Source organism: Dasypus novemcinctus, chromosome 3, assembly GCF_030445035.2.
Source record: "Dasypus novemcinctus isolate mDasNov1 chromosome 3, mDasNov1.1.hap2, whole genome shotgun sequence".
In the NCBI taxonomy this organism is placed as follows: Eukaryota; Metazoa; Chordata; class Mammalia; order Cingulata; family Dasypodidae; genus Dasypus; species Dasypus novemcinctus.
The window spans coordinates 3,874,799-3,900,228 of record NC_080675.1 but is presented as its reverse complement, the minus strand read 5'-3'; the positions used below and the strand labels follow the sequence as shown (position 1 = coordinate 3,900,228).

The window sequence follows — 25,430 nt, the reverse complement described above, 5'->3', positions numbered from 1 at the left end:
GTTACTATGTTTGGCACACCTGAACTAATAGACTCTCTTTGGATGCCCATAACAAACTGAATTTTGAGGTATACTTTGTATCTTTTTAGGGATGGTGATAAAATGGCTCCCTCAGTTGAAAAAAAGATCGCAGAACTTGAAATGGGACTCCTTCACTTGCAGCAAAATATTGAAATCCCAGAGATCAGCCTGCCAATTCATCCAATTATTACAAATGTTGCAAAACAGTGTTATGAACGTGGAGAAAAGCCAAAAGTTACAGACTTTGGAGATAAAGTTGAAGACCCAACTTTTCTCAATCAGTTACAGTCTGGAGTCAACCGCTGGATCCGAGAAATTCAAAAAGTAAGAGCACAGTATTGAAAAGATAGTGTAAAATACTTTACCCTTTAATATCTGGGTGGGAAAACTGGGCTGAGTTTCTGTCCATGAAATGAATTCTGTGGTGGCTTGTTGCTGGTGCCTCCTTCATCCTGGGAGTGCTTAAGGGAAGATTGACGTCATTCTGGGCACGCAGCCGGGGTATGAGCTGAGATTGGTTAACTGTTAACCCCAAGAGGATGGTGATCTCAGTTGTCCCTTATATTTGGTTTCAGATCAAAACTCCTTGAAATTTACAGGGAAGGAAATCTACTTGATGTTATTAAAATTAAGGTGTAATGCATGTATTTAATGATACTTTCCATACCTTTGTTTAAATAGTATTTTAAATGTCCCTGTGTCTTTACAGGTGACCAAACTTGATCGAGACCCTGCATCGGGAACTGCCTTACAGGAAATCAGTTTTTGGCTAAACTTGGAACGAGCATTATACCGCATTCAGGAGAAACGAGAGAGCCCAGAAGTTCTCCTTACTCTGGATATCTTGAAACATGGCAAGCGTTTCCATGCCACAGTCAGTTTTGACACTGACACAGGTACAAACCAGAGCTAATAATCTGAACAGGAAACCAATCTGGCCTTTGTGAACTCTCATTGATAATTTAGATGAAAACTGATAGAGGCACCATTTTTCTTGATTATTTCCTTTCTTGCATCTTGTCCCACCTTTCCCTCAGTTCTAGGTAATGCAAGTGATTTTCCCACATACCTCCCTTTCCCGTCAGGGCGTTGGAGAACACAAGCCAGATTTTAGGCACCAGTGGACCAAGCTCTGGGAGTTTCCCTTCTGTTTTTCACTTTCATGGTTCCTTGAGTAGACTGTACTTTTTTGTGCTTTTTACAGTTCAGGCGGGAAGAGGGTTTTATTTAAGCAGAAGTACTTTACCCAGAGAACTGTGGGAGAAGAGCTGGTCATTACGCCTTTCTTTGCCTCTTCCCCTACCCCCTTTTCAAACTCTCTCCTCTGCCTTCCTCCCTGTTCTGATAAGTGGTCAGACTAAAGGAGTTTTCTGAATGGGGGAAGTTGTGAGTGGTGCTGCATTGGAATGAGCTCCCCCCCCCAAAACAAACAAACAGGGTGCCCGTATTTTAAAGTTAAAGGAAATTCTACCTAGGGCCTTCCAGTCACTTCCACGATTCTCTACACAGTACCTGGGCATTCACTTTCGCTCACTAATGCTGAAATTTAAATTTTAGTGTTCTCAGGGATGATAAAATTCTAATTTTTCTAAATTAAATATTGCAAAAATCCACAACCTTTGCAGTGTGTGTGCGTTGACTCTTTACTCTTAAAAAAGGTGGGGGGAGGGCACATGAGGATTATCCTGTTAATAACATGTTCTTTATTTTCAAATACCATAAAGTGTTTCCATGTCAAGAAATCTTTTACAACATTAGAACGTTCCATTGTTAGGATATATCATCATTTATTTTCCCAACATTGAGCCTGTGATGAATGTCCTTAGCTTTATTACTGTATATGAAAACCGTGAACTGTTCCTCTAAATCTAGGTCTCAAACAGGCTTTGGAAACTGTGAATGACTACAATCCTCTGATGAAAGATTTTCCTCTAAATGATTTGCTGTCTGCCACTGAACTGGACAAAATAAGACAGGCACTTGTTGCAATTTTCACCCATTTGAGGAAGATACGAAACACAAAATACCCAATTCAGAGGGCACTGCGGTTGGTGGAGGCAATTTCCAGGGACTTGAGTTCTCAACTGCTTAAAGTATTGGGAACCAGAAAATTGATGCATGTTGCTTATGAAGAATTTGAAAAAGTAAGTTTTAGTCTTTAGAAAACAAACCTCAGGGCATTGAGATGAAAATATGCCTTAATAATAAGCTTCCTTTCTTAAATTATGTCCTAGGTTATGGTAGCATGCTTTGAAGTTTTTCAGACTTGGGATGATGAATATGAGAAACTTCAGGTGTTGCTGAGAGACATTGTGAAAAGAAAGAGGGAAGAGAATCTGAAGATGGTCTGGCGTATCAACCCTGCTCACAGAAAGCTTCAGGCTCGCCTTGACCAGATGAGGAAGTTTCGCCGTCAGCATGAACAGCTGAGAGCTGTTATTGTCAGGGTCCTGAGGCCACAGGTATTTTTCCCATGCTAAAAATGCACAGTTACACTGTTTCAATGCTTTTTCACAATTTAACTGCATGTTTTTATTTTACACTGTTAAATTTTTTAGCCCCATTTTTGTCTTGTAACTGTCACATTTAAGATCTAGTGATTCTGTGTTACCTTATTTCAGTTCAGATACCTTTGCCTAATTCCATGTTTCCATTCATGTATCCCTAACCCCACCTGCTATGACCTGAGAGCCAGACTTCTGGCATTTAAATGATGGGTTCTAACACCACCCCTTAATTTGCTATGTGACTTGGTAGCATTGAATCTCTTTTTCCCACATTCCACATCTGTAAAATGTAGGTAATATTTGCATATACCTCATATTTAGTATAAGAACTATTTTCTTATACATGCTTTTTACCCTTCTGAATTCACCTTTCTGTCTTTTTACCATTTCTCTCTCCCTTTAAAAAAAAAAAATCCAGGCCAGAAATATATGATGAATTGATAGTTAGATATGTGATAAAGCCGATACAGCAAAATGTTGTTTGGCTACATGTCAATTATAAAATAAGTGGAAGTATAGGTGTGTACACTTCACAGTTCTTTCAGCTTTCCTGTGGTTTGAAAATTTTTGTAATAATTGTTGGGAGGAAAAATCCAGGCTAGAAATCATGCCTCTGGGAAGTCTCATCCACTGATTAAAATTGCTTACTATTCAGGGTGGACTAAATCGTTAATAATAATTCCTCAGCATTCTTTTTTTTAGTGTGGTACTAATTTGTATGTGTGTATATGCGTGTTTTGTTGGTTTAAAATGTTAACCCTTTATACATGGTAGATGATTTGAGACTAGTGCTAATTTCCTCTAGTCCAGGGGTTGATAAACCCTTTTGTTGTTTGTTTGTTTGTTTGTTTGTTTTAAAAACCAGGGTCTCTACTGGTAGCTGTAAGCTCTGATACAAGGTGTTCCCACAAGCACACAGGCTCACGAGGCCTCCTGGGCAAGGGGACAAGGGGAGAGGTGACAGGACAGACTCAGAGCCTGGGCTCCTTGGCACAGACACAGAAAAAAAAAAAAAGAATAAATTAGAAGTTATAGTTCTAACACTCAGGGACAGCATAGAAATTATGATGTAAAACTCAGCATCGGCAGGGGAAGGAGTCACCCCTCAGACTTTGACCAACTGGCCTCAGTGCCCGAGTTCTCAGAATGTCTGATTGGAGTGTTTAGTCTGTTCACATTTAATGTGGTTATTGTTAGGGTTGGATTCAGATCTGCCTTTTTTTTCGTACTTGCCTCATCTTTATTTGTGCCTCTTTTTCTCCTTTACTGCTCTTTTGTGGGTTTTTTTTTACCTTTTATTAAATCATTTTAATCCTTCTGTAGACTTTGTAACTGTATTTCTTTGAATTTTCTTTTTTAGCGATTCCTCTTAAGGTTTACAGTATGCATCTATAGTTTATCATAATCTGCATCATACTGTAAATATAGGAACTTTGTGTGCAATGGGGGGAATAATGCTATTCTTGTCATATATATTTACATCTATATATGTTATAATCCCAACAAAACATTCTGATAAGTTTTGTTTAAAACTGTCATACACATTTCATAGAAATTAAGAGAAGAAAAGAAAGAGCATATACGTAATCTTTTATATTTATCCACGAGTTTACAATTTATAATTCTCTTCCTTCCTGTGGAGCTGAGCTACCATCTCATGTCTTTTCCCTTTTTTCTAAAGGAATTCCTTTAGTATTTCTTGAATATTCTGTTGTTTTGTTTATCAGGAAAAATACGTCACTTTCATTTTTGGAGGATAGTTTCGCTGGATATAGACATCTTGGCTGACAGGTATTTCTCCCCCTTTCGGGCCTTAGAATGTCATTCCCATGCCTCCTGCCTCCATTGTTACTGACTGAACATTAGCTTTTAGTCCTATCATTGTTCCTCTTCGTGCAATGTCATTTTTTTCTTCCCACTTTTAAGGTTTTCTTTAATTTACCTTTCTGCATTTTGAGTATGGTGTTTCTAGGTGTAGTTCTCTTTGTGTTTATCCTGCTTGGGAGTCATTGGGCCTCATAGGTCTATATTTATACTTTTTTCCACAGATTTTGGGAGTTTTCGGGCATTGTTTCTTCAGTTTTATACTTAAGTTCAGTGACTTTTCTGCTGTCACAAATCTGTTCTTGAGCCCATCTAGTGACTTTTAAAAAAAATTCAGTTAACCACTGCAACTTTCAGCTCTAGACTTAACTTTTTGGTTCTTTTTTATAGTTTTCATTTCGCTGAGATTCCCTATTCACTCCTTTTTTTTTCCTTTAACTTTCCTTTCATTACTCTCTTGTGCCACCTCCTTTCATTAGAACACTTAAAAAAATTGTCGAGGGAAGGAGCCGTGTCCCAAACAATTGCACTGCCATTTACCACATGGAGGACGTGGGTTTGATCCCCGGACCTCCTGGTGAAAAAAGAAAAAAGGTGTCCGAGACCTGCGTGGTGAGGCGACGGACCCCACATGGTAAAGCAATGCACCAAAGAGACAATGACGCAACCAGATAGAAAAAAAATTATAAGCATATTTATAATAACTGCTTTGAAATCTTTTCCTGGTAAATCCATGGTATAGGCCCACTTGGAGTCAGTTTCTATTGGCTGTGTTTTTTCCTGAGTATGGGTCAGACCTTGCATGTCTTAGTAATTTTACTTTTATTTCTTTGCGTATTTGATATTTTAAAAATTGATTCTCTCTATATATACAGTATAATGCATTATAGAATTTTGAATTGTTTTATTCTTCTGAATGTCATTATTTTTGTTTTAGTGGGCAGTCTGCTTACCTAGATTCATACTACAAAATATGAAATGTCTCTCCTTAGTGTATAACCATGGCCGTCTTTCTCACTTTTTTCTGTTTGTGTTTCTAAGCCTGGCTCCCTAAAGGGGTGTCCCCTCAGCCTCAATGAGCCTATGATGTGGAGAGAGGTTACTCTTAGTACCTCAAGTCAATAGGGCTTCTGTCCTCTGCCACCTCCTTCAGAGGCCCACAGAGCTGTAGGTCTGCTGTGAGCATGTGTGATTTATCATCTTGGCCCTTCTTAGGCTCTCTTTTTCAAAATCTCCCTGTTTAAATGCTGCTGCTTTGCTGAGAGTCTCACTGCCCATGCTTAGAGGATGAGAGCACCTCCAGGCAAGGAAGCCCTCAACTCACAGCTCCTGCCTGACACAGTGACACTTGGTCATGACTAGACACATCTCAGGTTCACTGTATCTCTTTGTTTTCCATCATCCTGAAATAGTTGTTATTAATAAGTTTTTCCAGTTGTTGTCCTCGCACTACCAGTACCAGGAGTCCTCGGAATGTTTTAAAATGCATAAAATACAAAGCAAAGCTTTACAATTATCAGCATGAAAAAATTGTGATCTGGTAATATATATAATAAATGTGCCTCTCAGTGAACACACAAAAGAGCAAGGTCTGGTAATGGATCTGATATCATGATTTTGAAGTAGTGGTGAGTCTCAAGACAGGTACAGCTGTAACAGTCATGGAAACTGTGAATACGTGTGACTTGTCACCTACATCCATAATTGCGGAAAGTGTTAAATTTTGGTCGGATGTTTATGAAAATAATAATTATAATTTTCCCCCAAACAAATTCATAGTATATCTGAATTTCAGTGTAGTCCGGGGCCCTGCCTGACATTATATAATAATTCTGTGGCTGCACAGACATGAGTTGTGTGGGGTCTACTTCTTCCTGAGGGAGGTGCTCCACTGTCTTCCCTCGTAGCAAATGGGGACTCTAAGGTTCTTTCCCTGCTGTTGGAGCACTTTTTACCTGTCACTCTGCTGTAGTACTTACCTCCGGAATTGCAAGTATAAGCTTTTAGAAATCTAAAAGGAAGACGATTTCTTTCGGTACTGAGTTTGAACTTAGTACCCCTGTGAATTACTGAGCTTGCCAGTGCAGTTTTGTTCAAAGACTGATCGTTGAAGAGGTAAGTACCAAACACCCAGATTTTTATATGTTATTTTGGCTACTTAAGTAACAAAACTACCTTTTCAGAAGGTCTTATAGAGTAGAGTTAAAATATATTCTGCAGTACTTACTTGGTTTCATTGAGTTGTGGTTATAACATCTGAAACTGAAAGTTATAAACCCCTATGTTTGATTGGAACTTTTGTGTGGTGTATACTCCTCGTATGCAGCAAAATGAGTCTTCATTTGGCATATGATTTATTGTATTTGTCTTTCGCTGTTAGGTTACAGCAGTTGCACAACAGAATCAAGGAGAGGTACCAGAACCCCAAGATATGAAAGTAGCTGAGGTTCTTTTTGATGCTGCTGATGCGAATGCTATTGAGGAAGTAAACCTTGCTTATGAGAATGTCAAGGAAGTAGATGGACTAGATGTTTCCAAAGAAGGAACAGAGGCATGGGAAGCTGCAATGAAGCGATATGATGAAAGGATTGATAGAGTGGAAACCCGCATCACTGCTCGCCTTCGAGACCAACTTGGTACAGCCAAGAATGCTAATGAGATGTTCAGGATTTTCTCCAGGTTCAATGCTCTATTTGTCAGGCCTCACATTCGTGGGGCCATTCGTGAATATCAAACCCAGCTAATCCAGCGCGTAAAAGATGATATTGAGTCTCTTCATGACAAGTTCAAGGTTCAGTACCCACAGAGCCAGGCTTGTAAGATGAGTCATGTTCGTGATTTGCCTCCTGTCTCGGGGTCTATCATCTGGGCAAAACAGATTGACAGACAGCTGACTGCCTACATGAAACGTGTGGAAGATGTCCTTGGCAAAGGTTGGGAGAACCACGTGGAAGGACAGAAGTTGAAACAGGATGGAGACAGCTTCCGCATGAAGCTCAACACTCAAGAAATATTTGACGACTGGGCAAGGAAGGTGCAACAGCGTAACCTTGGGGTCTCTGGGCGCATTTTCACCATTGAAAGCACTCGAGTTCGAGGTCGAACTGGAAATGTCCTTAAGCTGAAGGTTAACTTTCTTCCTGAGATTATCACACTTTCAAAAGAAGTTCGGAACCTAAAGTGGCTTGGTTTCCGAGTTCCCCTGGCGATCGTGAACAAGGCTCATCAAGCAAACCAGCTTTACCCATTTGCTATCTCACTGATTGAGAGTGTCCGTACCTACGAGCGGACTTGTGAAAAAGTGGAAGAGCGTAACACCATTTCACTTCTGGTGGCTGGCTTGAAGAAGGAAGTGCAGGCCTTGATTGCAGAAGGCATAGCACTGGTGTGGGAGTCCTATAAGCTTGATCCGTACGTCCAGCGCTTAGCAGAGACTGTCTTCAATTTCCAAGAAAAGGTTGGTTCTAATTTAATGCTCCCGTTACCCTGATAATGACTTACGTTTAGTAATAGGTAAACCAGTTAAAGATATTAATCCTCCTGGAGAAGACATGCTTGGTGGATACAGTGTAAGGCCATGTTAGCTGAGATGGGGAAGAAGCCATTTTTTTCACCCTGTCGTTTTTTTTAAATAATTATTTATTTATTTATTTTTTTAATTACAACCCTGTCGTTTTGATGGTATTGGGGCTTTAGGGAAGGCCATTAAATAATACCCTGAGTTTAGAAACCGTTTGAGAGATGAGGGGCAGGGGGACCTGACAGAGAGCAAAATGAGAGCTTTATTATTGAAGAAGCTGAATGGAGACCCTGGCACTAGCTGACGATCCACTGGGCACAGCCTTCCTTCCCACCCACTAGCACAGCTGGCCGGTTGTTGGCCTGGCCCTAAGCCTGCCCTGAGGACCAGCATGCATGAGGAATGCATGCCTCCACTGCCCAGGCTGGCTCCAAGGCAGAAGGGGCTGAGCAGAGAAATCAGTCCTTCTCCAGAACTCATCAATCAGAGGTTGCCTTTCTTGGGAGAGAAGTTGATTGTGTTCTGTCAGTTTCCCTTCCCTTGGTGAAGCTGCACGGACTGGGAGTAAATCTCCCCACCCGAACAAAGAGTATTAACTATTTATGAACAAACTTCACTGCCTTCAGGTTTGGTTAATTAACTGAGAAGAATGTATATTAAAAAAAAGAATGTAGTGAGTGAGTATTTAAAGACTAAATATCCCTTCCTTTAGGTGGATGATCTGCTCATTATTGAAGAAAAAATAGATCTGGAGGTCCGCTCCTTGGAAACGTGTATGTACGATCATAAGACTTTCTCAGAGATCCTGAACAGGGTCCAGAAAGCTGTGGATGACCTCAATCTGCATTCCTACTCCAACCTGCCCATCTGGGTCAACAAACTTGACATGCAGGTAAGGGATGGGATTGGGTATTCAGCGTGTTTCGTTTCTTTGCTGCTGACATAGAAATAGATCCCATTTCATAAGGTTATTCGTTTGTCGTTGTCCCTAGAAGTTATCAGTGACAATCCAGTTCTCCACTCCATTAAAATCCCATTTAATGATGGAGCTGAGCTTGGGTGCTACGGTCCTCACTTCTGTTCTGAGTCATGGAAGCAGGGAACTTGGCCGTGTCCCACTTGCCTTTCTCTGCTCTTACAATTTATGTTCTTCTTCCTGGCCCTCCAGGCATCTTCTGGACAACTCTGCCCTTCCTTCTGCTAAAAAAAGACGTATCCAGCAACAAAAGCCTCTTATTCCTGGTGTAGACTTTTGGCAGGAATACTTTCCTTGACTTAATTTGTGTTGGGTGGGTGAGATTCCAAGTTCTCTGAGGGGTGAATATGTGTATTTACAGACAGGTAGACGTGTGTATGAAGCACGTGTGCTGATCTCATGGGAGCTTTCTATTGGTAGACTGCAGAGAGTATGCAGTACAGTAAAAGAGTGTCAGGAAGGAAGATGTGACCTGGGAACAGGGCTGATTCCCAAGCTGTTTGCAGCTCATGGCTTTTCCCTCCCGACCCACTCTTTTAAGATGGATTAATAAATTGCACTGTGTCTACATTGGAACTTTAATAGTGAAAATGAACAAACCCCGTTCTCTGAAAGTTCCTGGTTTTTCCCGTAGTAATTTTCATGGCATTCCCAGGATGGTTGTTCTCTTCACAGATGTGTAGAGAAGACAATTGGCCTATCTCTTTTGTATCAGAGAATCATTCTTTTTTACCTGTTCAAAGGAAGTGGGGTAATCTCCAAATTACAGTTTTTCTAGTTTTATCTCAGAGGTTGCCAGGAAAACACTTTGGTGAATTTTCTATTATAGTGAAGAATTGCCAAATTCTTAACTGTGCCTGGTGTTTGTGTTCCAGTCTCCTTGTCACTGCTGAGCTGGGAGCTTTAGTGATTCACTTAGTCCCAAGATGGAGAACACAGCTCAATTTAGACAAGAAAGAGCTATGTTAGTTATCTGAGCTGGGGAAAATAGTACAGAAGCGATTACATAAAGTGAAATGAAGGATTGTAGTTTAATTGCTTTTTACCTTTGACCTGAAATAGCTACTTAAAAGACTAATGTGCTTGGAAAGCTAACTTTTGGAAGAAACATATTCTTTGACTCTGCTTTCTCTGCAGATTGAAAGAATATTGGGTGTTCGCCTACAAGCAGGTCTAAGAGCTTGGACACAAGTCCTTCTTGGACTAGCTGAAGACAAAGCAGAAGTTGACATGGACACAGATGCTCCCCAAGTGAGTCACAAGCCTGGAGGGGAGCCCAAGATCAAAGTGAGTATTTCCTGTGGCATCCTGTTTGCTAGTAAACAAAAGTCCCTCTGTACATGAAAACTAGCCACTTTGGTGAAAACACCTGGCAGACCCCACCTTAACCAGGTGGCCAGGGCTTCATCCCAGATGGCATGTGGTGTCCCCCTGTGAGCACATGATGAGAAGAGCCTGTGCCTCTGGAGCCCCACGCTCATCGTGAGAAGAGTGTCAGGCAGACCCACTCTGAGGGGTGTTCTGCAGAACCCCTGACCTGAACTTCTCAGAGAGTCAAGGTCCTGGGAGACCAGGGAAGACTTCCATCACTGTTGGAAGGGGCTGGGGAGGCACCACAGCTGACTGTGACGTGGCGTCCTCAGCTAGGCCCTGGGGACCTGAGTAGAGTCTGTGTGTGGGAAACAGTTCTGATAATTGTACCATGACTTTGAAAGGTGGTAACTCGAGTGGCAGTTGGTGAAAGATATATGGAAACTCTTTGTCCTTTCTTTGCAACTCTTATGTAAGTCTAAAGTAATTTTTTTAAGTTGAAAAAATTGAAAAACAAATCTAAAAAGAAGCTACACTGAAAAAAATCTCTCCTGACTAAATATACAAGCAAGAAATCATTTCAGAAATTGAATATAATTGCCTCAAGTGGAATTTTAAATTATGACACTAACGCTTGTTCTACTCTTTCTATAAAACTCTGAACTGGGATTGCAAATGTGGTTCAGGCATTTGAGCTGCCTATCATGGGGCCGTCCCAGGGTCAGTTCCAGTGCCCCCTGGAGAAGACAGGCAAGACGGCAAGCTGATGTGATGGGCAGGTGTGGCGAGCTGACACAACAAAAAGAAATGACACAAAAAGGAGATGCAAAGAGAAAAGATAATGAGACACAACAAAACAGGTTGCTGAGGCGGCTCAAGTGATTGAGGGCCTCTTTCCCACATAGAAGGTCCCAGGATTGGTTCCCAGTGCCTCCTAAAGAGAAGACAGGCAGGCACAGAGAGCATATAGCAAATGGACAGAGAGCAGACAGCGAGCATGAATAACGAGGGGGGTAAATAAAATCAATCTTTAAAAAAAAGAACAAAAAATCTGTGAACCACAGTCTAATGGAAGATCCATGGACTGGCACGGTGGCCACAGACACTTTTTACCTGTCTCCCAAGCCATCTGTGGAGGAGATGCTGACCACAGTTTAGCAAGCTTTTTTGGAAAAATAATAGTTCTCTTAATTAGCACTGGCAAGTAGGTCCTGTTTCCTGGTGTGGGTGGTAGTTACCAAGGTGTCCACCTCACACTGACATGTGGTTTACAGCATTTGTGTTTGTCTTTTTTTTTCTTTTAATTTTTTGGAAGTATATCACACATATATAAACATATATAAACAGTTAATGTAGAGTAATAATTATGATCATTTTTTGAAAATGTTTTTCCCCTTTTGAGTATTACAGGTATTCATCCCCCAGAACTTTACTTTTTTAAGAGAACATACTTTTTAAAGATGGAAATGAGTGAATGAGTTGATGTAATTATCTAGTTGGATTCTGAGTTGGGATTTTGGGTTACTTTAAGGTACTGGCGAGTGACAAGACTTACCTTGACTTGACAAACCTGAGTCAGTGTAGCACATTCCCAGTGTTCATTGCGCTGGAAGATCATCATGTGTGTCGTCGAGCACCTGTTGTGAATTCAACACCCAGGCACTGGGGAGAGACAGAAGGAGGATAAGCTGTGCCTGCCCTCCCCTGTGCTTTGATCCTTTGGGGGAGGGCCACAGATCACAAACATGCAATTACATAAGGCCATGCTGAGTAATAAAGTAACGCATGTTGTGGTTCAGACTAACATAGTTGAAAAATTTAGAGACAGAAGTTGTGATGTGTCAAAAACATTTTATTGGAATAGATGGTTGAGTAAGAAGTGAATCCTTTCTTTTACAGAATGTTGTTCATGAGCTAAGGATAACCAATCAGGTCATCTATTTGAATCCACCAATTGAAGAGTGCAGATACAAGCTGTACCAGGAAATGTTTGCCTGGAAGATGGTCGTGCTGTCTCTCCCCAGGATCCAGAGCCAGAGGTACCAGGTGAGCTCCGGTCCCCGCTTCGGGAGCGCCAAGGACACCGCCTGTCCGCAGCACTCTTTTTAAAAAGCTCTCTGAGTGTCTTGTCAGACTCCAGGCTCCAGACTCAACATCATAAGGGAAGACTAGAGGAAGCTTTGTGTGACCTTTTTTCCAAGTAGTTACTTGCCCTTTGCAACTCTGGTCTCAATAGTCTCTTATGAATTTCCTCTATGAACTTCTTTGACCATCTTTATTCCTGCTTCTTTTTTTCCCCCACTTTTAATTAGGGAAATTTTTCCAAACTGTATAGAGAAGGATCACAGCTTTATATATCAACATGTGGCCAATTGTGCTTCATTTATATCTCCTTCCCTTCTCCTCACCTAATTTTAAAGCAAGTCCCAGGTAGAGTGTAGCCTTATTACTACGCTTCTAGAGCAATAGGGAAACTCAGAAGACAGTTTAGTCTCCAGCCTCTAGGCAATATCACTCCTAAGTAAGACCAGCAGTGTTTTTTAAATTTTATTTTTATTTTTAGGTAGTACTGGGTATTGAACCTGGAACCTTGTACATGGAAAGCAGATGCTCAACCACTGAGCTGTACCTACTCCTAGACCAGAGGTTTTTAAATCAAAAGATTCTACCACCACAGCTATAGCAGACTCTTCTGGAATGTAATGCTCTTACTAGGAATTACATCTTTTTTCCAAACAATAGTTTATTTGAACATAAACTCACTTCTTGGTGTGTTTTGTTTTATTTTTGTTTTTTGCTGTTTTTGTTTGTCTTTTGAGATAACAGGGCAGTGACTTACTGGTAGCTAATTGCCCACGGGTTTAGCTAGACAGGACTGAGCTTTGCTTATTACTGCATCCTGCCCTCAGGGAGGCTACATACATTCTTCACGATGTTTTTGTTGTATTCCACCTGTTTTTAAACAGCTTGTTTCTGTTTGACTATTCTGTTATTCCAGAATAATTAGCAAGAGCAATTGCTAAGCTTGTTTCTTTCCAGATGTGACAAGCTAAAGCCACCCTCTCTCGTGCACCAGCCCCCATGCCCTCTCACCCAGTCAGGACCAATGTGCCAGCAGGTCTTCCCTCTCTCCTAGTCATCCCAGCACTGCTCTCGGTAAGGGCACTGGAGACTGGCTGCTGGAATTTTGATAGGGAATGCAGCAAATCTGTAGATTGCTTTGGGAAATATTGATACTCGAACATTATTAAGTCCTCCAGTCTATGAACACATTACTTTAGGTCTTTAGTTTATTTCAGCAGTGTTTTGTAGTTTTCAGCAAATAAGTCTTTCACCTTGGTTAAAGTGATTGATTCTTTGTTATTTTGTCTTTTTTCATATGCTATTATGAATGAAATTATTTTCTTAATTTCCTTTTCAAATTGTTAATTGCTGGTATATAGAAACAAGTGATTTTGCTGGTACCCTGCATCTTTGCAGAACTTGTTAGCTCTAACAGTTTTTTTTGTGGATTGGGTATGCTTTTTTCACTTGGCTTTTCTAACACCTCACTCTCCTGGATTTCTTGCTTTCTCACTGGCTAGTTTTCCTCTCCCTGTTCCCCACCTCTAAAAGTTCCCATGTATCCTTACCCCTGCCCTCCCACCCCCAGCGGTCTCACCCAGTCTGTGGACTGTCTACTGTCTCTATGTGCCGATAGTGCCGTGTTCATATCTCCTGACCTGCAGGCCTGTCTCGCCAGCTGCCTGCTTGGCCTCTCCAAGGCTGTTTCACTGACATATCTTTCCTGGTCCCCCACCCTCAAATTTGATTCTTCTTCCGTCTCCTTTTCCATCCTTCAACCTGCTCAGGCCAAAAATCATGGCATCACCCTTGACTCCCATTGTCTCTGTCTTCAGAACATCTCCCTAATCTGTTTCTTACCACATCCTTCTGCTACCACCCCATCCAAGGTTCCATCAGCTCTCCCTTGGCTTCCTGACCTTCCCTCTGCCTGCTACATTTTCAACAAAGCAAGTCTTCGGATGTAAGTCGATCCTGACATTGCTCTCTTCAGAACCTTGGGATGGCTTCCCATGAAAACCACAGTCCCCATGGCACCTCGCTGGGCCCCGTGTACTGTACTGCTTATTCCTTCTCTGACTTCAGCTCCTGCTTCTTCCCTCCTTCCTCTGCTCTAGCCACACTGGACTCTTGTGGTCCTTGCAGGTACCAAGCATATGCTTTGCACTTGCTGGTCTCTCTACTCAGAACAGCCTTCTGGCACATGACCACGTGGCCCGCTCCCTCACTTCCTTCTGGTCTCGGTGAGGCTCCCCTGAATCCCCATTTAAAATAGCTCTGCCATCCCCCTGCCTGTACTCCTTGTCCCCCTTCTTGATTTTTCGTCATAGTACTTGGCACCATTTGACTTTCTTTGTATTTTACTTATTCCTTTGTGTCTCTTCTCCTGTAGAATGGAAGTCCATGTGAGCAGGGCTTTTGTCCGTTAGTATGTACTGAACGTAGAACAGTGCTTGGCACATAACAGACACTCCAAATAGTTGAACAAATGATTGAACATACCATGGGTTCCATCAGCCAAGTGGACGACAGTGTTTAGTCCTGGCTCACAGTGTATTAGACGTGGTCATCAGGCCTTAACCTCTTAGGTGAAGAGCTTCAGATCTCTGAGAGCTGCAGTTGGGGAGTGTGGTGCCTTCTGTCTGTTACTCTCAGCATGCTCTTTAATTGTTTGCATTGTGCCCTTAGTGATGCCATAGTATCTAGCTGGGGGTTCATCTCATGGTCCTTTCATTAGTTGGATGCATTAAATATGCACAGGTTACTTATGACTAGGGTCATGTGATGTTCTCCCTTCAATGCCTTTTTTTTTTTTTTTGCAAAATTTAAATTCTCTTTTATTTAAAAGATACATAGATCACACAAAATGTTACATTAAAGAATATGAGAGGTTTCATACCCCCCCCTCCCCACCTGCTCACTCCTCCCACATCAACAACCTCTTTCATCAGTGTGGCACATTCATTGCATTTGGGAAATACATTTTGGAACACTGCCACATGGCATGGATTATAGTTTATGTTGTAGTTTACACTCTCTCCTGGTCCATTCAGTGTCCAATGGCAGGATATACAATGTCTTCCTTCTGTGCAGTTTTTATCATAATTTATTCTAATAATAAATGAATAATTTATTCATTTTAATTAAGTAAAAGGTGACTTGGAGATTAAAATTGTTGCATAGTCCTTGCATTCACTCGTGGCTTTGGTTGGTTAGGTGGGTGTACATTACGAATTGACGGAAGAGGAGAAATTCTACCGGAACGCTCTCACACGAATGCCAGATGGCCCTGTTGCCCTGGAAGAGTCATATTCTGCTGTTATGGGCATCGTGACTGAAGTTGAGCAGTATGTCAAGGTAGGAAGCTCTATTTTTCATTCAAACTTGCTGTGTAGTCGATTCTAGAACTTATAGAGTATCAGACGTTATAAATACAGAAATAAAACATTTTGGCTCTAAGGTTCTGTATTAGTCAACCAAAGGGGTGCTGATGCAAAATGTCAGAAATTGGTTGGTTTTCTAAAGGGTATTTATTTGGGGTAGGAGTTTACAGATACCAGGTCATAAAACATAAGTTACTTCCCTCACCAAAGTCTATTTCCACATGTTGGAGCAAGATGACTGCCAATGTCTTCGAGGGTTCAGGCTTCCTGGGTTCCTCCCCTCCAGGGTCTTGCTTCTCTGTGGGTTCAGGGTTCCTCTCTTCCCAGGGCTTGCTTCTTCCTGGGCTCAGGGTTCTCTCTTCCTAGGGCTTGCTTCTCTTTCCTCTATGAGTTTATTTCCCAGGGCTACAGCTTAAGGCTTTAGCATCAAACTCCAGTATTAAAACTCCAACATCAAAAACCCTCCACTCTGTCCTTTGCCATGTCTTTTATCTGTGAGTCCCCACCCACCAAGAGGTGGGGACTCAACGCCTTAGAAACATAAGAGGTTTACTTGATTAAGTATTGAATCCAATATAATCTCATATGCCCCGAGGAAAAGACCAGTTTACAAACATAATCCAATATTTCTTTTTGGAATTCATCAGTAATATCAAACTGCTACAGGTTCCCTAGTTAATAGTTGCTTTTTAAAAAATAAATGGATAGGGGAACCAGCTGTGGCTCAGTCGATTGAGCTCACGTCTTCCAGGGCCTCCTTGTGAAAGGAGGCTGGCCTGCACCTACGAAGACCTGGTGCAGCAAGATGATGCAACAAAGGGAGACAAGTAGGCACAGAAGATGCTACGCTCAGCGAATGGACAGAGAGCAGGCAGCAAGCAAGCCGCAAGGGGAAGGAATAAATAAATAATAAATTTTTTAAAAAAAAGGTCAAGCTGGATTGGGGGTCGTGGAGAGGATGAGGGTTGAAAGTTTAAAAAAAAAAAACAAAGACCAAAAAAAACACAAATGGATAGACACAACCAGCAAGACGGCAGCAGAGTAAGGAGTTCCTAGAGTCAGCTCGTGCCATGGGACAGTTAATAATTACCCAGAGCTATCTAAAGCACCTGTTTGGGGGCTCCAGGAGGCCATAAGAATATCTTGCAACGTCCTTGAAAGAATGAAAGGAAGAGACTGCCCACCTGCAGAGGAGATTTGAAAGTAGAGCACTCTGTGCCCCTTGGCCAGTGTCCATCCTCCACAGGCAGCACAAACTGCCTTGGGAGCTCTTCTGCAGGTGGAGTTGGATGCTCCATTTCCCAAAACTGGGGGAGGAAGAGATGGTTGGGCACCAACGTCAGCCTACTGATTAGTAAATTTGGCTGGCTAAAGTATAATCCTAAGAACAGCTAAAGTTTGAACCTGTCCAGGTCAGAAAGAGTCCGGTAGCCGCCATTTTAACTCTGTCCCTGGCACAAGGGGAAGCAGGATGGACTTGAAAAGCACAATGTTGGTAGGGACCAGCTTCTTTCCATCCAGATCAAACTGCAGCTCTGGTGTAAGTCCCAGCCCCACCTCGGACATGGAGGTAACGAGGAACCTGCACCAGCCTCTCCAGGGGAATACAGGCCATGCCGTGGAGGCCAGTTGGTATCCTACTCTGGTGGCACAAACCACCTCAGGAGCTATTCTGCAGCTGGAATTGGAAGTTCTGTTTCCCAAAAACGGGGGAGGAAGAGATGGTTGGCCACCGATTTCAGCTACCGGGTAATGCATTTGGCTGGCTAAAGTATAATCCTAAGAATAGTTAAAGTCCAAGTTGGGAAGAAGCTGGTAGCTGCCATTTTTACTCTGCCCCTGGCATGAGGGGAAGCCGGGCTGACTAAAAATCACAGCGATGGTAGAGACCAGCTTCTTTCACACACATTGGCCTGCAGCCCTAGCCTAGGCTTTAGCTACCTCAAGCAGGGAGGAAGCTGGTGGGCCCTGCACCATCCTCTCTGGGTAACTGCTGGTATATTCTGCTAGCACAGATTGAATAGTTGGAAGTCTACTGGGACGACTGCAGTCATTTTGGACCTGCGTGGCATAAATTGCTGCCCACACCTGCAGCTCCATCCCTGCTCCAGGCAGGGGAGAAAAGGGTGTGAAACTTAATCAGTCTCTTGGGCAGCTACAGTCTAGGTCTCTACAACTTGGATTATTACACATGGCTGTGGCTCTGTCCCTACCCCTGTCACAGGAGAAAGTTGGAAGAAGCTTCATTGGTCCCTGGGGCAATGAGGACAGCTTAAGCCTCAACAGCTTACAGCACCAACTACATCCTTGGCTCCTACTGCACAGTTAGCAAGGGGGAAAGGGCAAGAAAGCCCTAAAGTAGAGAGAGAAACTGTACCCAGAATAAATACATCTAGTAAGCCAGATGCCACAACACCAGCAAAAAATTACAATCCACACCAAGAAAAAGGAAGATACAGCCCAGTTAAAGGAACAGGCTAAGCCTCCAGATGACATAAAGAAATTGAGACAATTAATTACAGATGTTCAAACAAATCTCCTTAATAAATTTAATGAGATGGGAAAAGAGATTAAGGTTATTAAGACATTGGATGAACACAAAGAAGAATTTGAAAGCATACATAGAAAAGTAGCAGATCTTATGGGAATGAAAGGCGCAGTAAATGAAATTAAAAATACACTGGAATCACGTAATAGCAGATTTGAAGAGTCAGAAGAAATAGTACCTGATAGTGAACATACAAAAGAACAGATGAAGAAAAGAATGGAAAAAATTGAACAAGGTCTCAGGGAACTAGAATGCAGCAGGAGACATGCAAATATACGTGTCATGGGTGTCCCAGAAGGAGATGAGAAGGAAAAAGGGGCAGAAGGAATATTTAAAGAAATAATGGTAGAAAATTTCTCAACTTTATTAAAGGACATAGATATCCATGTCCAAGAATCAACATACTTCCATCCAAATAAATGAGTGGACCAACCCTGAGACACATGCTAGTCAGAAGTCAAATGCCAAAGACAGAATTCAGGGAAGTAGATTTGGCTTAGTCGATAGAGTGTACACCTATCACATGGGAGGTCCAGGGTTCAAACCTAGGATCTCCTGACCCATGTGGTGAGCTGGCCCACGCATGCTGATGTGTGCAAGGAGTACCATGCCACGCAGGGGTGTCCCTGCGTAGGGGAGCCCCACATGCAAGGAGCGTGCCCCATAAGGCAAGCCGCCCCACGTGAAAAAAGCACAGCCTGCCCAGGAGTGGTGTCGCATACATGGAGAGCTGACGCAGCAAAGTGATGCAACAAGAAGAGACACAGGTTCTTGGTGCCGCTGACAAGAATGCAAGCAGACAAAGAACACATAGCAAATGGACACAGAGCAGACAAAGTGGGGGGGGGGAATAAAATAAAAAAATATTTAAAAAAAAACACACCGCACTGTGGTGGAATATTTGAAGGAGAAAAAAGGATTCAGAGAGCAGCAAGACAGGGTATATAAGGGATGCCCAGTAAGATTAAGTGCTGATTTCTCATCAGAAACCATGGAAGCAAGAAGATAGAGTGATATGATCTATTTAAAGTACTGCAAGGAAAAAACCTCCAGTAAGAATCTTATGTCTGGCAAGACTGTCTTTCAAAAATGTGGCCAAGTTTAGAATATTCACAGATAAACAGAAACAGTTTGTAACCAAGAGACTGACTTTGCAGGAAATACTAAAGAGTGTGCTTCAGCCTGAAAAGAAAGGACAGAAGAGAGCCTAGCAATGAAGATTATTTCAATAAAAGTAACGAAAAGTGTCAAAAGGATGGTGAAAATAAAATATGGTAGATAAAACCCAAATATTAGGAATAAACTTAACCAATGATGTAAAGTGCTTGTATTCAGAAAATGCAACTCATTGTTAAAAGGAATCAAAAAAGACCTAAATAATTGGAAGAACCAGTCCAAGTTCCTCATGAATCAGAAGAGTAAATATTGTTAACATGTCAATTCTACCCAAATTGATATACAAATTCAATGCAATCCTGATAAAAATTCAACCAGCATTTTTAAAATAAATGGAAAACATGATTATCAAATTTATTTGGAAGGGTAAGGGGTCCTGAATAACCAGAAATGTCTTAAAAAGTGAAGTTGGAGGACTCATACTTCTGGACTTTTAAATCATACTACCTAGCTACAGTGGTAAAAACAGCATGGTACTGTCAAAAAGGCAGGCACATAGATCAATGGAATGGAATTGATGGTTCAGAAACAGACCCTCACATCTGTGGTCAAGTGATTTTTTACTAGCCTGTCAAACCCATCCAGCTCAGGCAGAACGGTCCATTCAACAAATGGTGGTAAGCAACTAGATATCTGTAGCCAAAAGAAGGAAAGAAGACCCCTTCCCTCTCTCACACCTTATACAAAAATTAACTCAAAATGGATCAAAAAACCTAAATATAGAAGCAAGAACCATAAAGCTTCTGTAGAAAAATATAGGAAAATATCTTCAAGACCTGGTGGTAGGTAGGGGATTCTTAATGGAGATAAAAGGAAAACTGAGATGGACTACTGATGCTTAATGTAAGTAGAAATTTTAATTAACTTTACTGTAAAAGTGTGGAAATGTATAGTGTGGATGGTAACACCTAATAATGAATAACAGCGAGTTTATAAGTGGGAATGTGACTGGAAAGGGTAATCTGGGAATATAATTGCCAATTGACAGCTAGAGAAAAATCTAGGGACTGAATAACAGTAAAAACCCAGAGGTGGATGAGAATTGTGGTTGATGGTACAGATGCAAGAGTGTCTTCTGTGAACTAAAACAGACATACATCACGATTGCCTGGAGGCGGGAATGTGGAGAAGCATGGGAAAAATACAACTGGAGTGACCAGTGGACTGTGGTTAATAGTAATAATGTAATAGTCATGCATCTATGCCAAAGATGTACTGTGTTGATAACGGGAACTGTGGAAAAAGTGTGCCAAATGTGCCCTGTGGACTGTGGTTGGTGGTAGTAGTCAGATATCTCATAATCTGTTCTAATGTTCTACTGAAGTATGGTGTGTTGATAGAGGGGTGTTGTTTGGGAATTCTGCACATGTGCATGATTTTTTTGTAAGTTTACAACTTCTGTCATAAAAATATATGTAAAAAATAATAGGATGGTTGGATATACACCAAATGTAACATAAGGACTATATAAATGTAAGATTTTGTCAATATTTTTCATAATTCGTAGTAAATCCTACACAACAATGCAAGGTGTTAAGTGGTGGGTTGATGTTTGGGACCCCTGTATGATGTTACGCATGTTTGCTTTGTAAGTTCACAACTTTCACAATACACTTATTTATGTATGTTCATGTATAAATGATATAATAATACGGTGGAGTGAGGGAAATGTAGTTTGGTTATAGTAATATTTTGAGGATGCTTTAATCATTAGTTAAAAATGTTTCACAGCAATGCAAGGTATTGGTTGTTAGGTGAGGTATGAGAGCACTGTATGATGTTATGTATGTTTGTTAACAGTAAATTTTATTCTTTTGTGATAAGAAAATTCTGAGAATCTGAAGTGAGAATATTCTGTATTTAATAGTGATGAAAGAATCTGAACCTTTTTAATGGAATATGACCATAATGTGTGTTTTTTTTACAAAGTGGAAACCAGAACTGTGTCTCTGAACCAGGTCTTCATTTGCAGGTTTGGCTTCAGTATCAGTGCTTATGGGATATGCAAGCTGAAAACATCTATAACAGACTTGGGGAGGATCTGAACAAATGGCAAGCTCTCTTGGTCCAAATAAGGAAGGCCAGAGGAACTTTTGACAATGCGGAAACGAAGAAAGAGTTTGGACCAGTAGTGATAGATTACGGCAAGGTCAGTTCTGATTGGGTCACTGTAAAAGCATACTGTTTGACGCAAGCCGAGCAGAAGCATACAGCCACACCTGGTGCGAAGGTGCTGAGGGTGTGGCCTTTCCTCCCACTCTGCAGGTGCAGTCCAAGGTGAACTTGAAGTATGATTCTTGGCACAAGGAGGTTCTCAGCAAATTTGGCCAGATGCTGGGCTCAAACATGACGGAGTTCCACTCCCAGATCTCAAAGGTGAGGAGGTCAGGTGCTGTCAGGTAATGGGTGCTCATAAGTTCCCCTTTTCACTAACCACTGTCACTCCATGGACAGTCTCGCCAAGAGCTCGAGCAGCACTCAGTGGACACAGCCAGCACGTCCGACGCAGTGACCTTCATCACCTATGTGCAGTCTTTGAAGCGGAAGATCAAACAGTTTGAAAAACAAGTGGAGGTAAGCCTGGTGGATATTGAAATTCTTAAACCACACCTAGTTTAATGTGTTTTGGTAACATTTTGCTTCCGAGAGGATGTTGTGAATCTAGCCAGCCTTGACTTTGCTCTTTGTGACGGTGTGGCCCTCAGTTCGCCATCATCACGACCCCCTGGGATATGTCTGCCACAAGGGCAGGTGTCCAGGGAATCTGACCTTTAGAGAGCGCTGCACGTGGTTCCTCTACCCATGATGTTTGAGAGCCACTGCTTTGGGTTTCTTAAAAGCCTTCGCTTGACTTGTTGAATAGTCTTTGTGTCATTTGGAATGAGAGGGAAGGAGCACAGCTCCCACAGGCTTTATATCCTGTTCGGGCCTATTTGGGCACAGCCAGGCACAGGACCTCTGCTGGCCAGTAGAGCTGTCAGGGCTGGCTGCCCTCTAACCATAGGAATCTCAGGATGGAAGGTTTGAAGAGAGCTATTTTAATACAAAAATCCGTGTGTTTACTGTCACAGCTTTACCGCAATGGTCAGCGCTTGCTGGAAAAGCAGAGGTTCCAGTTCCCACCTTCCTGGCTTTACATCGACAACATCGAGGGTGAGTGGGGGGCCTTCACGGACATCATGCGGCGGAAAGACTCTGCCATTCAGCAGCAGGTGGCCAACCTGCAGATGAAGATCGTCCAGGAGGACCGGGCGGTGGAGAGCCGCACCACGGACCTGCTGGCGGACTGGGAGAAAACCAAGCCTGTCACGGTGAGCTGCACCCCCACACCTACCTGAAGCTTCTCTAAACCACCAGCACAGTCTGGTGGGATTTCGCTTAAGTTTAAAAAGCCTTGGTGTGGTTTAGCTTTCCAACACTGAAGACTTGCTTCTTTCTTGAAATTCAGAAGGCAGTACATAGACCTAGTAAATTTGAAAATGAAAGAGGCCAACTACATCTCTTCCTACCTAGAACCCCTAATGACTGTTATTTAAGTTAGGCAATGGTTTTAAAGATTAATTTTTCTTCCTAAATTACCCTCTTACCATGGGCATTAGAATTTAATTTCTGACAGCCACAGGCCAAGCCTCACACTGCTGCCACTCTGTGTATTGGGGATAGGGCAGGTGCCGTTGTTTATTCAGCCTTTCTGTTCCTAGAACCTGCCACATCCAGTTCTCTCCACTCAACACCTACTATGTTTTATAATAGGGGTACAGCAGTGAACCCCTTGTGGAGTTACTCTCCAGTAGGCATAGTAAATGAACAGGAAAAACATGGTTTTTGAGTCAGGTGGTAAGAAGTGCTATAGAAAAAAGTGAACAGGGGCAGGGTGCTGGGCAAGGGGAGTAGAGGGGTACTAGTGGTTTGATGCTGTGTCAGGAAAGGCGGGGTGAGCAGAGGCCCGCAGGGGCCAGGCGGCAGTTGGGGGCATTTCAGGCAGAGGAGGGGCACATGCTGGCTCAGGCCTGGTTGGTCTGCTGGGGCAGAATTCAGATGGCATTTGTTTAGATAGACACCTAAAAGGGGAAAGGATGTTCCTAATAGTTAGAATGGTAATCTGGTTCCCTAGTTTGGGGATGGACGTTTTCTGCGGCACGCCTGTGGGCAGAGTCTACTGGCCAGTGCTGCTTCCTGGGGAGTGAATCCTAACCAGTAGGCAAGATTTTGGTCACTAAAATTTGAATACCTCTTACCACCTCACCTTGGTGTTGGTAAAGTGCGATAGTTAAAATTTTGATTGGTATTTTGATTTTATAGGAAGCTGTGACATTTTGTGTAGATATTCTCAAAGGTTATTACAATGAAAAGCTGTATAAATTCTGTGGGATTTTTTGCCTTTGTTTTCATTGTTAGTCTAGTATTTGTTCACATAAGTGAGTAAATCTTTGTGTAAATACTAAAAAAAAAAGTCTATAAATAATAGTGCTAATGCTGAAGTAGCACCCATTTCAGGTGAGGACAGTGCTTATATTTGTCATTCTTCTCCAGCTGCTTGGCACCTTGTGTGCCTAGGGAAGTGTGGCACTTAAGAGTTGAGAGGTGCTACATTTTCATTTCTTTTTTATTTTTTTATTCATATTTTTTATTTATTGATTCTTATTTTTTATCTATAGCTTAGATTCAGTAACATTCACAAATCATAAGTGTACAGTTTGTTGAGTTTTTGTGCATGTTGTCCACAGGTTCAAGGAATCACGTATTTCCAGAAACCCAGTGGGCTCTTAAAGCCAAAGTCTTCATCTCTCCTGAGACTTAAACTGTAGTTCTCTTTGCTTTACCTGCTTTCAGGGCAATCTTCGCCCAGAGGAGGCACTTCAAGCCCTCACCATATATGAAGGAAAGTTTGGCAGGCTGAAGGATGATAGAGAAAAGTGTGCAAAGGCCAAGGAGGCTTTGGAGTTGACCGACACGGGGCTTCTCAGTGGCAGTGAAGAGCGAGTACAGGTATGAACTGTTTGTGTGGGGAGATTGAAAATCTGGGTTCTCAGCCCACTTTTGCCATTTTCCTGGGTAATCTTACACGGTCCCTTCTATATTCCAAGATTATTTCTACATCCAAAATTTAACTGTTCTTAATTACAGGTGGCCTTAGAAGAATTACAGGACCTGAAAGGTGTTTGGTCAGAACTTTCTAAGGTCTGGGAGCAAATTGATCAGATGAAAGAGCAACCGTGGGTTTCTGTACAGCCTCGAAAGGTGTGTTTAATTAGACATTTATATGTGCCTTTATTCTTTAACAGAGGCTTTATTTAGAGACTTTGCAAACAAGTGACACAGTGTCACTTAATGTTGTTATATGCCATTTATATTATTCATCCAGACTAAAGTAAAATTTATCTTAAAACCATTTAAAAAATATTTCAACACTTAAAGGAATATTGGCAAGCTAACATCTATTGTTTCTCTCAATAGCTTCGACAAAATTTAGATGGCCTCTTGAACCAGTTGAAAAACTTCCCTGCACGGTTACGGCAGTATGCATCCTATGAATTTGTTCAGAGGCTCCTCAAAGGTTACATGAAGGTCGGTACCTTGGTATTGCATGGCCACGGGTGTCATATCCAGCAGAGGCAGAACTGTGTGGGTGACGTAGCTCATTTGCTCCACAGATAAACATGCTGGTGATTGAATTGAAATCTGAAGCACTTAAAGATCGCCACTGGAAACAGCTGATGAAAAGGCTTCATGTTAACTGGGTTGTTTCTGAGCTGACCCTTGGCCAAATCTGGGATGTTGACTTGCAGAAAAATGAAGCTATCGTCAAGGATGTACTGCTTGTGGCACAAGGGGAGATGGCTTTGGAAGAATTTTTGAAACAGGTAAGTAACGGACTTGGATGGCTACTTCTCGGTCAGATTTTAGGCTAAGACTGGAGCTGTGGAAACAGTAGGAAGTTATGAAAGGGCAAGTATGGCTAGCAGGAACCACTGAGGTACACCTCTACTGGGAAACGGCCTCCAGAATAGTACTACATGTTTGTAGCTTCTTAAAAATGGGGCCTGGTTATCTGTGGTTCTTTTGGTCCTCATAATTCTTGGTCCCTCATGCATCTGGT

At 42.0% G+C, this 25,430-nt stretch overlaps 1 protein-coding gene across 1 annotated transcript in view; it reads left to right on the top strand.

Annotated features, from left to right (window-relative positions):
- The window catches only part of DYNC1H1 (dynein cytoplasmic 1 heavy chain 1), a 75,758-nt gene that overhangs the window by 12,800 nt on the left and 37,528 nt on the right, over positions 1–25,430 (top strand). The window contains exons 4-20 of the mRNA XM_012523548.2: positions 90–345; positions 731–917; positions 1,894–2,165; positions 2,256–2,483; positions 6,733–7,809; positions 8,585–8,764; positions 9,986–10,135; positions 12,059–12,205; positions 15,440–15,580; positions 21,303–21,479; positions 21,596–21,706; positions 21,785–21,904; positions 22,402–22,641; positions 24,164–24,319; positions 24,458–24,571; positions 24,788–24,898; positions 24,985–25,194. Of these exons, the coding sequence (XP_012379002.2) occupies positions 90–345; positions 731–917; positions 1,894–2,165; positions 2,256–2,483; positions 6,733–7,809; positions 8,585–8,764; positions 9,986–10,135; positions 12,059–12,205; positions 15,440–15,580; positions 21,303–21,479; positions 21,596–21,706; positions 21,785–21,904; positions 22,402–22,641; positions 24,164–24,319; positions 24,458–24,571; positions 24,788–24,898; positions 24,985–25,194 (3,877 nt within the window). The remainder of the gene's footprint in view (positions 1–89; positions 346–730; positions 918–1,893; positions 2,166–2,255; positions 2,484–6,732; positions 7,810–8,584; positions 8,765–9,985; positions 10,136–12,058; positions 12,206–15,439; positions 15,581–21,302; positions 21,480–21,595; positions 21,707–21,784; positions 21,905–22,401; positions 22,642–24,163; positions 24,320–24,457; positions 24,572–24,787; positions 24,899–24,984; positions 25,195–25,430) is intronic.